General features: G+C 45.7%; 1 protein-coding gene across 1 annotated transcript in view; it reads left to right on the top strand.

The window, feature by feature from the left end:
* The window catches only part of LOC120914030 (amiloride-sensitive sodium channel subunit gamma-2-like), a 49,982-nt gene that overhangs the window by 13,178 nt on the left and 18,675 nt on the right, over positions 1–18,129 (top strand). The window contains exons 3-6 of the mRNA XM_040324460.1: positions 2,763–2,893; positions 3,464–3,627; positions 7,490–7,594; positions 13,321–13,441. Of these exons, the coding sequence (XP_040180394.1) occupies positions 2,763–2,893; positions 3,464–3,627; positions 7,490–7,594; positions 13,321–13,441 (521 nt within the window). The remainder of the gene's footprint in view (positions 1–2,762; positions 2,894–3,463; positions 3,628–7,489; positions 7,595–13,320; positions 13,442–18,129) is intronic.

The raw sequence follows: 18,129 nt of genomic DNA, 5'->3' as shown, positions 1-18,129 counted from the left end.
TAGTAAAGGCAGTCCTGCCCCTTTTTTATAGTTGTATTATTCTGCGTCGCCACTCCAGCCGGAGTGGGTAAAAGTGCCCCTGGACAGACCTCTCTCACAGGCCTGGCAGCCAGAGCGCCACTTAAAGCTTCTGGGAGGAACAAGTCTCTGCCACCAACTTGGCTCTGATTAAATCAAGATGTTGGATGAGACCTCTGCTACAGGCCTAGTGCTGAAATTGTGAACATTAGAGCGAATCCTCCCAGTATGTCCTTTGGGGTTACCGACTGACAGGTTGAATGTGACCTGTCAGTGTCCGGTCACCCAGATCCCCGATGGTTCGTTCAAGCCCTGTTGGATCGCCTGCCTCCGGGTTCTCCTCAGACCGATCCCCCACCGAACAGCACCCAGCTTAGGATCTTCTCAATAGAAGTGGGGACCCAGTAAGTCACTGGGGCCCCTTTGTAGTATCGGTTGCTCTGGGCTATGAGAGCCCAGAGTCAGGAACTCCGCGTAGCACGCGACCCCGGCCCCGTGATGTGCGCACACCCTAAAGGTGGGTGCCGAACCAGGAACGCGCGAAGAACCCCGAACGACGGCCTCCGCCACAGAAATACCCCTCCCCAGCATGCCCCGCAAGGGAAAACTCCTCTAATTGGCTGCTGGGAAGAAGCGGCTCCGCCTGGACCCCTCTGGCGCCACCTGCCGCCCAGAGATGAGACTGCATCTCTGGGGCACAGACTGACCCACAGGACAATCCAGATTTGGCGACAGCCACATTTGTCAAATCAAAGAATGAGAGCAACATAACTCTCTCATTCCCCCACTAAATTTAAACATAGCACCTGTACGAAAGGTACACAGGCGCTACATGTATAAAGGTAATGTTTCACTTTAGTTCACTTCACCTAAATATGATAGGATATCCTACTTTATTTTATACCATACACATGTATCAAGTCTTATGATATATAAGATATATATTTTCTAGACATGTGCATTCGTTTTCGTTAGAATGCATTTTCATCCGAAAATCTGTTTTTTTCGTTATCGTTTTAACAAACGATAACGAAAGTGCAAGAAACGAAAACCGAAAGATCCGACATAAAAAATGCTTTATTTTCGTTTTCGTTGCGGTAAAAATTCGATATAGAGAGATTCGACATTATAGGGAAAAGATTCGACATTATAGAGAAAAGATTCGACACTATAGAAATAATAGATTCGACATTACAGAGAATAGATTTCGATTTATGAGAAAATAGATTCGACATTATAGAGAATAGATTCGACATTATTACTAGTCGTACAACATTAGAATTCTTGTAGGCGGAATATTCGAACGGAAATGTACGATTCGGCGTAAAGATTCGACGTTCCGTCGAATATTCTTTTGACCATTCGACAGAAACCAAGTATTTTCGGACGAAAGCTATTCCCCAACGAAAAACGAAATAAATCAAAACGATTTTCGGGAGTAACTAAATAAATGTATTTTCCAAACGAAAAAACGAAACAAAATATTCCAGTCTGCACATGTCTAATATTTTCTTTTAATACACCCACACAGTTCACTAATATTTTCCAAAGGAATATATCAGATCCACTTCTGGTCACAATATATATGAAGGAAACTATAATAATATAATAATAACACTTCCGACTCAGTTGATGAAAAATAAATAAATAACTATAATTACCACTAATTGTTATTTTCAGACCTCCCTGTACCCAGAGGGGCTATATATAATATATCAAGTGACATTGATTGGGCTAGAACAGACGTCTCTTTATAGAAGGTATATATATATATATGGATAATGCCTATAATTTGCCACCTGGCCACGTTTATGGGCCTGAGGAGAATGTGAATATACTGACATATGTCTAATTCAAATATTTTATCTAGGTTATACCTATGTTTTGGGCCATCCTGTGACTTTCTGTATCCTCCGGGGTGGGTTACCATTCATGGTCCGGGGTCTTGGCCACTTACCTGACACAGCATCCACGGTGAGATGTTCTTTTGGTGATGGTTATATATCGGCAGATGGTCGCACCTTTTTCTATAGAACAGTAACAATATATTTTCCACGATGTGTGTCTATATAAAGATATTAATGTTTATTTGTTTGTTTTTAGTTTCGTGACATATTCCTTGTACATACCTTTCAACAAATTATGCGCCTATGTATGACTCCTGAGAAAGCGGACATCAAGTAACCGCGAAACATGAGACATGTAGAGTTTACATACACTGCGCAATTACTGGTACTTTGTATATATCGTTGGTAGTATGTGCCAACGATAAGTTGATTCATGGTTGTCACAACTGATATTTTATTGTAAATGTTATAAAATGTTTCTATTTTTGTAATAAAAACCTTTTAATTATAATATCGACTGTTTATCAGTTGCACATATGATGCCATTATAGTCCACCATAAGCCTCCCTTTTCTCTACAATCATCTAACAAGGGAGGAGCCACTGCTCTGACTCAATGACTTGTGTGTAAACTTCATCATGAGCTATTGATCTCTGTAATCAAAAATTTGTTTGCAACAAAGAAGCTAAGGAGAATATGGAAAATGTGTATTGGGTCCTAAAGCGCCACCACCTGCTGGCTGCATAATAGACTACAAGATATTAATGTGCATTTATTTCATATTTACCTGGCTTACATACCGGTATTTATTTATTTTTTTGTTTTGTTTTTTGACTATATTAAAGAAAGAAAAGATGTACATGTCCTTTAATATTGTTGGTCACCCTTATTTTGCAGTTACTTCTCTGCTTTCATTAACTATAAATTTGGAAACTGTTACACATTCAATTCCCAGAAGCCCACAGATTTCAAAGGGAACTCTGTCAGCACCAAGCCACTGAACATAACCAAAGCTGGCTTTATGTATGGTAAGATTTTGTTTTAATCCTTTTATGTGATTTATTGCACAAATTAAGTCCTTTTAATGTGATTTACAGCTCAACTGAAAAATATCTTGAGTTAGCTTTTGTTTAATTAAAGTGAAATTGTATTATGCTCACTCAGGGCAAAGCAACAGGTTCATTTTATAACAGGGAGGGTACCTGATGGATACCAAGGCAAGTATGACTATACAGTATAACTACAGATCAAGGGGCCCCATAGCAAAATTCTGGGTTTTGGGTCTGGCTGCATGTGATGGCCACATGCAAGTGAGCCTCCCCCTCACCCACATGTGTATGGACGCCGGCCTATGTTGGCAGAGTCCTGAAAGATCTCTTCTTGCTATGTGTAGTGTACAACTGATAATGAGATCTGCCAACACATTCCAATTTGGCTGCAAAAGTGGAAATACACTTTAAAGGTAGCTTGTTATTTTTGATATATGCAAAGTATATGTTCACTTAAAGCAGCAAATTTACTGTCATCTATGTGTACTGAATACTTAGACCTTGCATAGTTGTATCTAAATGTTCTGCATATTGCTATGCTCTGGACAGGATTGCACCTCGAGCTGTTCATTCAACAGATTGAATATGTAAGAGACATGACGCACGCTGCTGGAATTCGCCTTCTCATCCACGATCAAACGCAAATGCCGTTCCCTGAGGATGAAGGCGTAAATGTGCCACCAGGAGCTGAGACTGATATTGGCATGATGAAGGTAACTTGCCACACTTCAGTTCTCCATGGATAAATATTTTCATGCCAAACTGCAGTCAGGCTGAAGTACAAATATGGAACTATTTTACCTAAGAGGTTTTTTACTTCTGTGCAGCCAGTGTTTTGATCCAGGGACTACTGTGAGATAATACTGCAAGGTGTCCTCCAAAGAACTAGCGTGAAAAAGGTGTGTTTTGCGCTTAAAGCCTCATTCATTGTTACTAGAACCCCTAATGCAAAAAAATCTCTAAGCTTAAAAAGGTACATGAGCTACTCGGTGGAGGACATTTTGCAGTGCTTTGAGCAGCGTTCCAAGTACTGTCAGTGCCAATCTGTGTAGCTGAGCTACCCTGATCTGTGATGCTATATACCCTGATCTGTGAGGCCAAGTTACTCTGATCTGTAAAGCTGTGTTACTCTGATCTGTGATACTTTATACCCTGATCTGTGATGCTATATACCCTGATCTGTGATTCTATACACCCTGATCTGTTGAGGCTAAGCTACCCTGATCTGTTGAGGCTGAGCTACCCTGATCTGTTGAGGCTGAGCTACCCTGATCTGTTGAGGCAGAGCTACCCTGATCTGTTGAGGCAGAGCTACCCTGATCTATGAGGCTATATACCCTGATCTATGAGGCTATATACCCTGATCTGTGAAGCTATATACCCTGATCCGTGAGGCTATATACCCTGATCTGTAAGGCTGAGCTACCCTGATCTGTGATGCTGTATACCCTGATCTGTGGGGCTGAGCTGTATTCCCTGATCTGTGAGGCTGGGCTGTATACCCTGATCTGTGAGGCTGGACTTTATACCCTGATCTGTGAGGCTGGGCTGTATACCCTGATCTGTGAGGCTGAGCTATATACCCTGATCTGTGAGGCTGGGCTATATACCCTGATCTGTGAGGCTGGGCTATATACCCTGATCTGTGAGGCTGGGCTATATACCCTGATCTGTGAGGCTGGGCTATATACCCTGATCTGTGAGGCTGAGCTATATACCCTGATCTGTGAGGCTGGGCTATATACCCTGATCTGTGAGGCTGGGCTATATACCCTGATCTGTGAGGCTGGGCTATATACCCTGATCTGTGAGGCTGGGCTATATACCCTGATCTGTGAGACCTGAGCTAAATACTCTGTACTGTGATGCTGATCTGTATGCTCTGTCCTGTGATTCTGGGGCTGTATACTGTCATGTGATGTATACTCCTGACACTATGGGTGGAAGCAAGTGGAATACGAGGGATGGAGGGGGGGTTCTATAAGGGGTGGGGCTTATGAGAAGTGGGAGGGATCAAAAAGGAAGGGCGTGGTCCCCCCCCATCCTAAAACTTCACCAGCCACCACTGCTGAAAGGATAAAATGGATCAGATTGTTTAGGTAGGGCTTCCGACGTGCATTGCGCTAAATGACGTCGCAAGGACGTCATTGGTTTCGACGTGAACGTAAATGGCGTCCAGCCCCATTCACGGACGACTTACGCAAACGGCGGAAATTTTTAAATTTCGACGCAGGAACGATGGCCATACTTAACATTGGTTGCCCCTCATATAGCAGGGGCAACTTTACGCGTCGCAAATCTAACGTAAACCTCGTAACTTCACTGCGTCGACCACGCGTACGTTCGGGAATTCGCGTATTTTGCTAACTTGCATACTCGACAGGGAAAACGACGGAGGCAACACCTAGCGGCGAAAAAAAAAATTGCATTTAAGATCAGACAGCGTAAGAGCCTTACGCCTGTCGGATCTAATGGTTATCTATGCGTAACCGATTCTAAGAATCAGTCGCATAGATACGACGGCCCAGATTAGGACTTACGACGGTGCACATTGCGTTGCGCCGTCGTAAGCCCTTTGAGAATCTGGGCCTATGTGACACTTACCTACAAACAAAGCCTGCGTCCTCCCAGCTGGAGGTCGCATCCATCTTCGCCGGTATTCCTTCCGGGGCCGCAGGGTCTTCAGAGCGCATGGGCCGATGACATCATTTAAAAATACCAGTAGATCGTCAGTTTTTTAAATAATCCGACCAGTCCGTCTGCCACCAACAACCATGCCACATTCAAAGTAACTTAAACCCCCTTTCTTCCCCATTCTGATGCCCAGTTTTAACCTCAGCAAGTCGTCTTCAACACGCCTAGATGCCTAAATGCATTGAGTTGCTGCCATGTGATTGGCTGATTATCAATTTGTGTTACCAAGCAATTAAACAGGTGTACCTAATAAAGTGGCTTGTGGGTGAGTGTGTGTATATATAAAACATTAAGCGATGAATTGATCCTTCAGCGTCAGATAAGACAATGCCATGGGAAATCCTAATCCTTTATGTGCTGATCTACTTTTTTACAGCTAGATGGAGCCACAGACAAGTGACACATTCTATTATCAAAGTATAATTAAAGCCTTATTTTTTCTTAGTTTGGTTTTGTATATAGTGGAGAAAGATTAAAACACCTGTCCGTTAGGAGATTCATCAAAGTGAAAATAAAATCCCAAACTTTGGGTTAACACCAGAACACTTATACCGGCTACACACGATCGGAAATTCCCACAAGAAAAACTTGGATTTTTTTTCCGACGGAATCTTGGCTCAAACTTGTGTTGCATACACACTGTCACACAAAATTCCGACCGTCAAGATCACGGTGACGTACAACACTACGACAAGCCGAGAAAAATAGATTAATGCTTCCGAGCATGCGTCGACTTGATTCCGAGCATGCGTGTTTTTTTGTGCGTCAGAATTGCATACAGACTATCGCAATATCCGACAAGAACTTTTCCCGTCTGAAAAATTGAGAACCAGCACTCAAATTTTTGTTTCTTTTGTTTGCTTTCTTTTGGTGGTATTTGATCATCTCTGCAGTTTTTCTTTTTTGCGCTATAAACAAAAGAACAGCGGAAATCTTTTTTAAAAACACAATATTTTTTACTTTTTTATTTAATAAATATCACAATTTAAAAAAAAAAAAACATTTTTTTTCCTTAGTTCAGGCCGATACGTATTCTCCTACATATTTTTGGTAAAAAAATCGCAATAATCGTATATTGATTGGTTTGCGCAAAGGTTATAGCGTCTACAAAATAGGTGATAGATTTATGGCATTTTTATTTTATTAATTTTTTTACTAGTATTGGCAGCGATTTGCGTTTTTTTTTTTATTGTGACCGTGACATTTCGGCGAACACATCAGACACTTGACACGTTTTTGGGACCATTCACATTTATACAGCGATTAGTGCTATAAATATGCATTCATTACTGTGTAAATGTGACTGGCAGGGAAGGGGTTAACCACTAGGGGGCAGCTGAAGGGGTTAATATGTTCCCTAAGGTGTGTTCTAACTGGAGGGGACTCACAAGGGGAGGAGAGCAATGTGTGTTCCTCTGTACTGGGAACACACATTGGTCTCCTCACCGCTGACAGGAGGTGGATCTGTGTGTTTACACACACAAATCCACACTCCTGCTGTGATCACCGGCAATCGCGGGTGACCAGCGGCAAGAGCGGCCGCCGGGTCACGAGCGGTGGCGCGGGCGCGCGCGCCCTAGATCGCCGGGAACACAGGACATCATATGACGTCCACCCGGATCGAGGGAGGGTTCCTGCCGACGTCATTTTACAATGCACAGGTAGGGAAGGGGTTAAAAAAAAACTATAATGTTCTGGGACACCAATGTCATGGGGACACCCTATATTAAATATCTGTAGCTGTTATACAAACAGTAAAAAAAAAGAACCCCACAAAGTTATAAAACTTAAAAAAAACTGACCAAGAGGAATAATTACGCACGTATATAATGTACATAATAAACCCATACTTTGGTAAAGATTTATAATATTATTTTGCAGGTTCTCATCAACAGATTAAAATCACCATATGCAAGCCAATGCACAGAAGGGGATGGCATAAAAAATTTCTATAGAGATGTTTACGGCGCTGGGTACACACGAGAGGTGAGTTTAATGACGAACACCCTAATCACTGACTGAACAGAGCTAATGAATACCAAGAGAGAAAGCTCACACTTCATGTTGGGTTGTATGCAGGCATGGCCGCCATCAGGGAGGTACAGGCAGTACACCTGTAAGGGGCCCGGATGGCATCCCCGTTTTTTTTTTCTTCGTCAGCACCCAAAGTCCGCTTCTCGATTCCCGAAGGCCCCCCCCCCATTCTCAATTAGCGGCAGCACCCCCCCCCCTCCCCCCCCCCCCCCGGTTCTCTGCTCCAGGGGGCCCATGCCTGAAGCTGTGTAAAATTCCTGATAGCGGCCCTGTATGCAGAACCTCTGGCTCTGGCCCTCTGCTCCCTGCTGACCAAAAAAGTAAGGTTTTTATGCTCTTTCACTCATAATTGCTGCTTTTCCCTTAAAGTGTTACTAAACCCACAACAGTATAAAATCAGTCTGTACATGCAGTAAAGCATGCTTGTTATACTCACTGAGGAATTGGTAATTCTGTGCATTGTGTAAAAAAAGCTGTTTGATCCTGCCTACTCTGATCCTCCCCTTCTTTTACTGTCCCTAATCCATTTGCAGAACAGAGCCCTAGGAGACACTCTGTACATACTCAGTTTGGTGTGTATTGCTAAAGAGTTTTTTTTTTTCTTTTTCTTTTTCTTGGGAGGTTGCACGTGATTAGCACAGGGTCAATTAGCACTGTCCAGACAAAGTCATTTAGTAAAGGTATTTAGTAGTTTATATTTACTAAAATAATTGTATTTCCATGTTCTGTGTACTGTGGGAGACCAGATATCGTGAATGCAGGGTCCGGGGCAGGGGCGGACTGACCATTGAGTCACTCTGGCACTGCCCGAGGGCCCCATGCCACTGGGGGGCCCCATCCAGGTTGCCAGGCTCAGTAAAACCAGGGACAGTATGTAAAAATCTGTGTTTTTTTTAGATCTGTCCCCGATATGTCCGAAAATGACATGCTTTTAATGTGAATATCCCAAGATTTTAGCTGCCCGCCTCTGCACTACCTCCTGGCGTGGTGGCCATCTGTAAGCCAGAGGAGCCCCATAATCTTCTATTGCCCGGGGGCCCCATGAGTTGTCAGTCCGCCCCTGGTCCGGGGTTTAGTAACACTTTAAGACTAGTATGCATCTCAGTATTTGGATGCCACTTGGACCTAACGCATGATGTGCTACATTCACAGGCTGGGGATGCTCCCCAGAACTCCGAAAGAGATTTCACGTGCCATGTTAGATAGCTAAAACAATTCATGAAGTTTGTATTAGAGATGTGAACTACAGAAAAAATTGTTTCATTTCTTTTTTTTCTGCTTCATTCGTTAAGTAAATTTTTTTTTTAATCATAATTGTTATGTTAGAATGATTTGTTTTTGGTAACAATTTGTTATTTTAGGAGAGTATACATTCATTGTTTCGAATCAATTCGTTTTTTCGGAAGTTCTGTTATTCATTTGTTATTTCGGAAGATTGGCTATCTTCATTTTAACGTGTTTTCTTTATTTCAGGAGATTAGTCATTTGTATATAATGAAAATATTCTGAATTATTGCCAACTGCCTTTGTTTGTTGGGTCACGCACATACCAATTAAAACGAATGGTCTCTCAACTCCACATACAAAAATAATTATTAGGCCCCATACACACGATAGAATCCATCCGCTGAAAAATCCCAGCGAATGGGTTTCAGCGGATAGATCCTATGGTGTGTACACGCCAGCGGATCTGTTTCCGCGGATATTTCTCCCCTGGGATGGATTCCAGCAGATCGAATATTTGCTGACATGCTAAACAAATCTATCCGCTGGAATCCATCCCAACGGATGGATCCGCTGGTCTGTACAGACTCACCGGATCCATCCGTCCGAAGGGATCCCCCGCATGCGTCGTAATGATTCGACGCATGCGTGGAATTCCTTATATGACAGCGTCGCGCACGTCGCCGCGTCATAATTGCGGCGACGGCGCGACACGTCATCGCCAGAGGATTTCGGCGCGGATTTCCATGCGATGGTGAGTACACTCCATCGCATGGAAATCCGAGGAAATCCTCGAGAGGATTTATCCGTGGAAATGGTCCGCTGGACCGTATCCGCGGATAAATCCTCCCGTGTGTATGGGGCCTTAGAATAATCACGCTACGCTTGCTAGAATAAAAACAAACGGATCCAAATCAATTCAGATTATTTGTTATGTTACCTTATTTTTCATGCTTTAAACATTAAAGCGGTGGTTCACCCTTAAAAACAAGTTTCTACCATGAAATGCAGCATACTAGCGTGAGCTACAGTATGCCTTTATTTTATTTTTTTGCGCCGTACTCACAGTTTTATCCCGTAGTTAAGTTTCAAACTCCCCGCGGGGAATGGGCGTTCCTATGCAGAGGGGAACATGATTGACGGCCGGCTATGGCGCGTCACGCTTCCCGAAAATAGCCGGAGTAGGACTCGGCTCTTCACGGCACTATACGGCACCTGCGCACAGACTAGGAGCTGACTGCGCAAGCGCTGTGAAGAGCCAAGTCCTATTTCGGCTATTTTCGGGAAGCGTGACGCGCCATAGCCGGCCGTCAATCATGTTCCCCTCTGCATAGGAACGCCTACTCCTCGCGGGGAGTCTGAAACTTAACTACGGGATTAAACTGTAAGTACGGCGCAAAAAAATAAAATAAAGGCATACTGTAGCTCGCGCTAGTATGCTGGATGGCATGTTAGAAAAAAAGATATATTTTTTTAGGGTGAACCCCCGCTTTAAGAGTCGGTTCACACATAGGCGGCACGACTTCGGGGGCGACTCTGCAAGTCGTTCTGAGGACGACTTCAGAGGCGATTCGCAAAACGACTTCTGTATAGAAGTCAATGCAGATCGCCCCGAGCCGCCCCCGAAATACTACAGGAACCTTTTTTCTAAGTCGGAGCGACTTGCGTCGCTCCTATTAGAACGGTTCCATTGCATTGAATGGGACGCGACACGGTCGTGTTGCCCCAGTGTGAACCGGGTCTAACAAAAGGCCCAAATTATTGCATCATGTCATCCAAATGAAACAAATGAATTGAAATGTCATGTTTTTTTTTATTAATTTTGGATTAGTTGAAATTCGTTACTATTGTGATTTGGAGATTCGGATGCATCCAGGAATTTTGGTGCGTTTTTGCACCGGCAGATCAGTGTGAAAGCAGCCTAATAACCCTATTTATAAGTGCTATTATGCCAATTACAAAAGTGCAGTGTATGTGATGTGTTAATACACTGACCAGGGGCGGACTGACAACTCATGGGGCCCCTGGGCAATAGAAGATTATGGGGCCCCTCTGGCTTACAGATGGCCACCACGCCAGGAGGTAGTGCAGAGGCGGGCAGCTAAAATCTTGGGATATTCACATTAAAAGCATGTCATTTTCGGACATATCAGGGACAGATCTAAAAAAAACACAGATTTTTACATACTGTCCCTGGTTTTACTGAGCCTGGCAACCCGGATGGGGCCCCCTAGTGGCATGGGGCCCTCGGGCAGTGCCCGAGTGACTCAATGGTCAGTCCGCCCCTGACACTGACCTTTTCCTCTTCCAGCTTCTGCTGGCATTACTCACCAGGCTGCTAGGAAAGGTCCTGCTTGGTATCACTCTGCCTAGGACAGTAACAGAGGAAGCTTCTGCTCCCTCCACAGCCATGAGGCTTCTGCTCCCTCCACAGCCACCTGCTTCCTCCACTGCCGGTGTTCCATCGATTTGTGCCCTCTGCATGCGCAGAATGGAACGGTGCTCAAGCGCATGCGCACAACGTAGGAGCATGGGCGTCCGCAGAACTTTTTTCAGGGGGGGGGGGGCATAATTTTAGGGTCACCCATGCGCCTCCTCTTTTCGACCAATGTCATTATCACATTATCATGGTCAGAGACAGCAGACATAGTACAGCCCCCAGGATAAGTAATGAATGATGGCCGACAGACCCTCTTACCAGACCCAGCGAAACTACAGTAGTGATCCGTCCGGCTGGAGGATCGCTCACTCTTGGTTCCCGGGGGGCGACTCTGGTTAGCAGTGTAGCATGTCTGTACCCTGGCAGTGGCTTAGGGGCAGATCCACAGAGCGAGTACGCCGGTGTATCTACTGATACGCCGTTTAATTTGAATTTTTTTTTCTTTTTGCGTAAGTCGTCCGTGAATCGGAATGTACGTAAGTCACGTCTATGTTAAAAAAAATGACGTCCTTGCGACGTCATTTAGCGCAATGCACGGCGGGAAATTTAAGGACGGCGCATGCGCAGTTCATTCGGCTTGAGATACACTACGCCGCCGTAACTTCTTTGGGGATTCGAACCAGCCAAAAGTAAGTTACAGCGGCGTAGCGTATCTCACATACGCTGCGCCCATCTATTTCTATGTGGATCTACCCCTTAGTCTTTCTCTTTCTGGTTGCACTGGGCAGCGTGGCTCTCTCTTGCTCTGGTGGCACTGGGCAGCGTGGCTCTCTCTCTGGCTTCCGCCCAGCACTCTCCTCTTTCTTTGTCCTGTAGCACTCACTCCCTCAGCTTCTTTCCAGGCTGCAGTCTCTAAATCTCTCTTGATCGAGCTGTAGCCTCCTCCCTGTGGAAAATGGGGCCGCCAATGTTCGGGACTACTTGACAACCCTTGCCCCTACCTGCGGACGCCCATGCGTAGGAGATTTTTTTAGATAGGAAATACCATTTTACGGCCACAATTTAAAGGGGTTGTAAAGGTAAATGTATTTTTCCCTAAATAGCTTCCTTTACCTTAGTGCAGTCCTCCTTCACTTACCTCATCCTTCAATTTTGCTTTTAAATGTCCTTATTTCTTCTGGGAAATCCTCACTTCCTGTTCTTCTGTCTGTAACTCCACACAGTAATGCAAGGCTTTCTCCCTGGTGTGGAGAAAGCCTCTTGAGAGGGGAGGGGGCGAGCAGGAGTGTCAGGACACTCTCTACTTAGCAGATAGAGAAAGGAGCTGTGTGTTAATGGACGTCCTGACACTCCTGCTCGCCCCCTCAAGAGGCTTTCTCCACACCAGGGAGAAAGCCTTGCATTACTGTGTGTAGTTACAGACAGAACAAGAAGTGAGGATTTCTCAGAAGAAATAAGGACATTTAAAAGCAAAATCGAAGGATGAGGTAAGTGAAGGAGGACTGCACTAAGGTAAAGGAAGCTATTTAGGGAAACATTTTTTCACCTTTACAACCCCTTTAATGCTATGCAAACAGTGGAGGGTCACCGTATTTGTCATATTGTGCCTCGCCGCGGGTTCACACAATCTGACATCTACGGTGTCCCTCCGCTCTTTGCATAGCTTTCAATTCTGCCTGTGAAATGGTATCTCCCTTTCAAAAAAAACACCTACGGTGTGCGCATGCGCTATGGAGATGTCACTCCAGCCCTTCCGTTCTGTGCATGTGCGGGCACTTTTCAATGGAGGGCACAAATCGACAGAACACCGGCTCCATGCACCCTGATGCTTTGGGATGGAGGGTTAGCAACCTATTGATTGCAATCTGGGCTTTCTGATCCACCATTCTAGCCTGGGCATGGGACTGCACTTCCCTGGTTTGAGGTTCACGGGTCGCATAAGAGGGCTCTGCGGGGCCACAGGTTGAGCACCCCTGTAGTAAAGCAAGATTGAGGACAACAGCTCCAAAGTCACCAGTGGCAGCTCCTGTGATTTATTTTCTTACAGCTGAACTGTCTGTGTTTCCTCCCGCAGGCCTGTAAACGGACATGTGCGCAGATGAATATTATTGAGAACTGTGGCTGCAGTCACTGGGAATTTGCCTGTCCCAAGGATCTGGGTTTTCCTAAGTGCAATCTCAGCAACAACCTAATCCGTGAGTCTCCTGTGTAAAATGGCACATATGATATTGTCATACCTCACAACATTCAAACTTGAGAATGAGGGACACTTGAGGAAGGCAACCTGCGGCACACGAAGCAAGGCAAAAAAATTACATGGCCAGACTTTGCAGTGGGAGGGGCTTAAATGCATAGTTAAACAAAACCCAGGCTTCGGGTACGTACTCGGGGGTCACTTTGGGAGGTAGAGAACTTGTACTAGAATGTGGGGTAGAGTGGAAGACCGATATATACTTCGGGGGGAGGTGTGTGTGCTTTGGGAGGGGAGAGGACTTGTGCTAGAATGTGGGGCGGGGGTCAGATATGTGCTCGGGTCAGATACAGACTAGGGGGGCACTTTGAGTGGGGTGCAGAATTGTGCTGGGGGGGTCAGATAAGTACCGTGGGGGGCACACATTTTTTAAACAGTAAAGCGAAACCGTTTAATACCGCCTTTTCTGGTCCTGCCTGTCTGTCTCTATCCCAGGTATCTTGGCTCCGGTTGTAGGATATAAGGTGATCCGGGAAGCATCCTGGGCTCTAGGGTACTGGCAATGCTGCTGGGGCTACTACAGGGGGCGCTGGAGGGTAAGGAGTGGGCCCTGGAGCAGCATAGCTTGAGCTGGAAGGAGGAGAAGACCTGTTGCAGCACCTGTTTCCTCCTCCGAATCCTGCTCCAGCAGATGATGCCCTGAACTCACCTCTTCCATGCTGTGCCCAGCCTGCAAGGACTTCCATGACTCACCAGCACAGCAGTGCCCCCCCCCCCCCCAGAACTGCAAATGGGAAAAAGGGGGTAGTTATGTAGCGTTACCAGCCTGTGCACAGAGCATATAAAAAAATACATTCCTAAAAAATGATATCTAGTGACACTGTAAGGTGGATCAGAGTCAGGGACACCCCCATCAGAGGAAGGGACACCCCTGGGTGCAAGTGGCATGCACCCTCCCCCTTTCCCTCAAACTGCTTTCTGCTGGAAGTTCTCCTGTCCCTGGTCACACCCGGGTGCTATCACTTAAAGCGGGAGTTCACCCGAAAAAAATGTTTTAACATTAGATTGATGCTCATTTTGTTAAGGGGAATCGGTAGTTTTTTTTAAACAGAAGCAGTACTTACCGTTTTAGAAAGCGATCTTCTCCGCAGCTTCCGGGTATGGTCTTCGGGACTGGGCGTTCCTATTTGATTGACAGGCTTCCGACAGGCTTCCGACGGTCGCATACATCGCGTCACGAGTAGCCGAAAGAAGCCGAACGTCGGTGCGGCTCTATACAGCGCCTGCGCACCGATGTTCGGCTACTTTCGTAAAATCGTGACGCGATGTATGCGACCGTCGGAAGCCTGTCAATCAAATAGGAACGCCCAGTCCCGCAGCCCATACCCGGAAGCGGCGGAGAAGATCGCTCTCTAAAACGGTAAGTACTGCTTCGATTTTAAAAAAAACTACCCGATTCCCCTAGACAAAATGAGCATCAATCTAAGGTTAAAAATTACGTTTTCGGGTGAACCTCCACTTTAACATATGACCCGTCAGAGCTGGAGAATAGATCAGCAGGTTGCTTATCATCAGCATGCATTCATAGTGTCTCATGAGGGTCCCAGCTCTCTATAGATCCCCATGCAGGCAGCGCACACCGACATCTCACTTCCCATCCTCTGTTCTTTGTGTGTGCAGAAAGTGGGGCTAGGGGGCGTGTTCACCTGCGCTCAGCCAATCCACTCTGGAAACTCTGCTTGCTGACAGCTCCTCGCTGTCACTTAGGGAAGGGTTGAGGAAAGTGGAAAGATAGTGCTGGACCCATAGGCTTATTTTGCTGTTATTCATATCTTAAGGTATTAATGTTGGTGTAAATGATCTGGTTCCTGGGCAGGTGGCATCTACACCCCAGAGGATCTCCACGGTCTCCTTGGCTTGTAGTGTAATGTAAGAAGCATTGAAATCTAAGTGCCATGCCATTGCTAAGAGGTCCAAATACAACTTTATTTCAATAAAGATCAGGGGCACAGATCAAGAAATAGCCAACATGTTTTGGGGTTCTATGTGTCCCCTTCATCAGGGCTTGACTAGCAACCAACTGAACAAACCAGTAGTGAACTGGACCTACAATGGTATCTTGACTGACAACCAAGAGAACAAACCAGTAGGTAGCATGGTGCTTAAATTTCAGGGAGAAGTGCCAATGGCTAGGTGTGATAGGGACAGGCTGTATGTACAGGGTACAGCACTGTGGCTTCCGAGGCAGCACTGCGCCCAGATGCAGCTGACAAAGGGACGGAGAGGTGGCAGAGAGAAGGTACATATGCCTCGTTTCCACTGAGCGGATCGGTTCGGTACGGTACGCTATTTTGGGTGTTTCCATTATGAAAGTGTGCCATTAAACCGAACCGTACCGGATCATTCTGGGTCCTGCTTCAGATGTGGGGCCATAGAAAATGGAACGGTTCCATTAGGGCGGAGATACAATACATTCCACTTATTGGTGGACGCGCTAGGCATTTTTTCTAAACCCCGAATTGTCCCTGAGGGTCCGATTTGCAATGGAAACGCTCACGAGAATAGACCGGTCCCATTCTAACCGCTCCAAATTTACTGACCTGAACCGTTCCGTTCAGTGGAAACAAGGCAATAGAGGACTGAGGGAGTAGAAGGGGACAGGAGAAGCCAGGAGGGGATACACTGTATATGTGATGCCACACGCCACGACCCAGTCTCTGTATTGCGGGCGACATCTTCCCACCGACTGTATCGTGGTGTGTGGTACCCCATACACCCCACACAAGCTGCAGGGCAGAGGCAACCAATGTCCATGCTTGCACGCCACTGCCAGACAAGTCACTGGAAACAAATGTCTGAACTTGTTCCCGCACTGGTCTCCACTCTGGGACTCAGCCTTGATTCACTGGGACACTGGGAGGTATGTATCGTTTGTGTTTTGCAGTGTTTTTGTGTCCTTTACATCCTATCTGATGCTTTATTTATTAAATCCCTCTGTGTCATTGTTGAACTATCTGACCTTTAACAGGTCCTCGCTTTCATCTGGCAGACCTTGGGCCAGATTTTTGTAGATCGCCGCATCTCTGCGGCGGCGTAACGTATCTCATTTACGTTAAGCCGCCGCAAGTTTTACGGGCAAGTGCATGATTCACAAAGCACTTGCCTGTAAAGTTGCGGCGGCGTAGCGTAAATCCCCCGGCGCAAGCCCGCCTAATTCAAATTAGGCGGGTAAGGGGCGTATAGCATTTAAATTAGGCGCTTTCACGCGCCGAACCTAATGCGCATGCGCTGTCCCTAAAATTTCCCGACGTGCATTGCGCTAAATGACGTCGCAAGGACGTCATTGGTTTCGACGTGAACGTAAATGGCGTCCATCCCCATTCACGGACGAGTTACGCAAACAACGTAAAATTTTCAAATTGCGACGCGGGAACGACGGCCATACTTAACATTGGATACGCCACCTAGGGGGCATGTTTATCTTTACGCCGCGTATCTCTTACGAAAACGGCGTAAATTTACTGCGACGGGCAATCGAACGTTCGTTAATCGGCGTAACGACTCATTTGCATATTCTACGCCGACCACAATGGAAGCGCCACCTAGCGGCCAGCGTAAATATTGCACCCTAAGATACGACGGCTTGTATCTCAGTTTGAGAATACATTTAAACATACGACGGGCTTAGATTCGGAGTTACGTCGGCGTATCTAGTGATACGCCGGCGTAACTCTTTGTGAATCTGGGCCCTTGTGTCTAGTACACTTGGCTCTTTTATTGCTGACGTGAACAGTCTCCATCACTTGGCCACCAGCTTTATTCTATGATTGTTATCATGGAAATTAAATATTAGAAAGCTCTATCGAAGCAAGCTTGCTGTTTGATTTATATTCTGAGAAATTCCAATATAGAGTCGATTCACCATTAAACTGTGGATTGATTGATTATTTTACAGAGTCTAGTGATTTCTCTGTAATCCCCATACTCACACCTTTTAGCAGATCCAACAATGCAAACCCTTTATTAAGGCATCTCTCAGGCTCCTTGTTATACTCAGTTTGAGAAACTTCTGTTACCGATATTTTTGTATTTGATCATTATATATAATTAGGTAGATTCACATACAATGGCCTAACTTTAGGGCGGCCTAGCCTAGCCGTTTTAGGCTACACCGCCGTAAATTAGTTAGGCTAGTAGTGATTCTCAAACCACTTACCTGCTAATTTTCGGCGGCGTAGCCTAAAACGAGCGGGCGTAAGGGCGCCTAATTCAAATGACTTGGAGGGGGGCGTGTTGTATGGAAATGAGGCTTGACCTCACGTTTTTAGAAGTTTTTTGACACTGCGCATGCGCCGGGCGACTACATTTCCCAGTGCGCATTGCGGCTAAGTAGGCCGTACGGGCCTATTGATTTCGACGTGTACGTAAACGACGTAAATCCCGATTCACGGAAGACTTGCGCAAACAACGTAAAAAATTCGAACCTCGCGGCGGGAACGGCGGCCATACTAAACATTGTTATTCCACCTCATAGGTGGAATAATTTTAGGCGGCCTATCCCTTACGGAAACGACGTAATGCGACGGTGTAGGCCTGGCGTACGTTCGTGAATCGGCGTATCCCCTCATTTACATAATCTACGCCGGCCGCAATGGAAGCGCCATCTAGCGGACAACAGAAACATTGCAAGCT

This window comes from Rana temporaria, chromosome 9, assembly GCF_905171775.1.
Source record: "Rana temporaria chromosome 9, aRanTem1.1, whole genome shotgun sequence".
Classification (NCBI taxonomy): Eukaryota; Metazoa; Chordata; class Amphibia; order Anura; family Ranidae; genus Rana; species Rana temporaria.
Note: the sequence above shows the minus strand (reverse complement) of the source record. Positions and strands in the feature narration are given on the sequence as shown.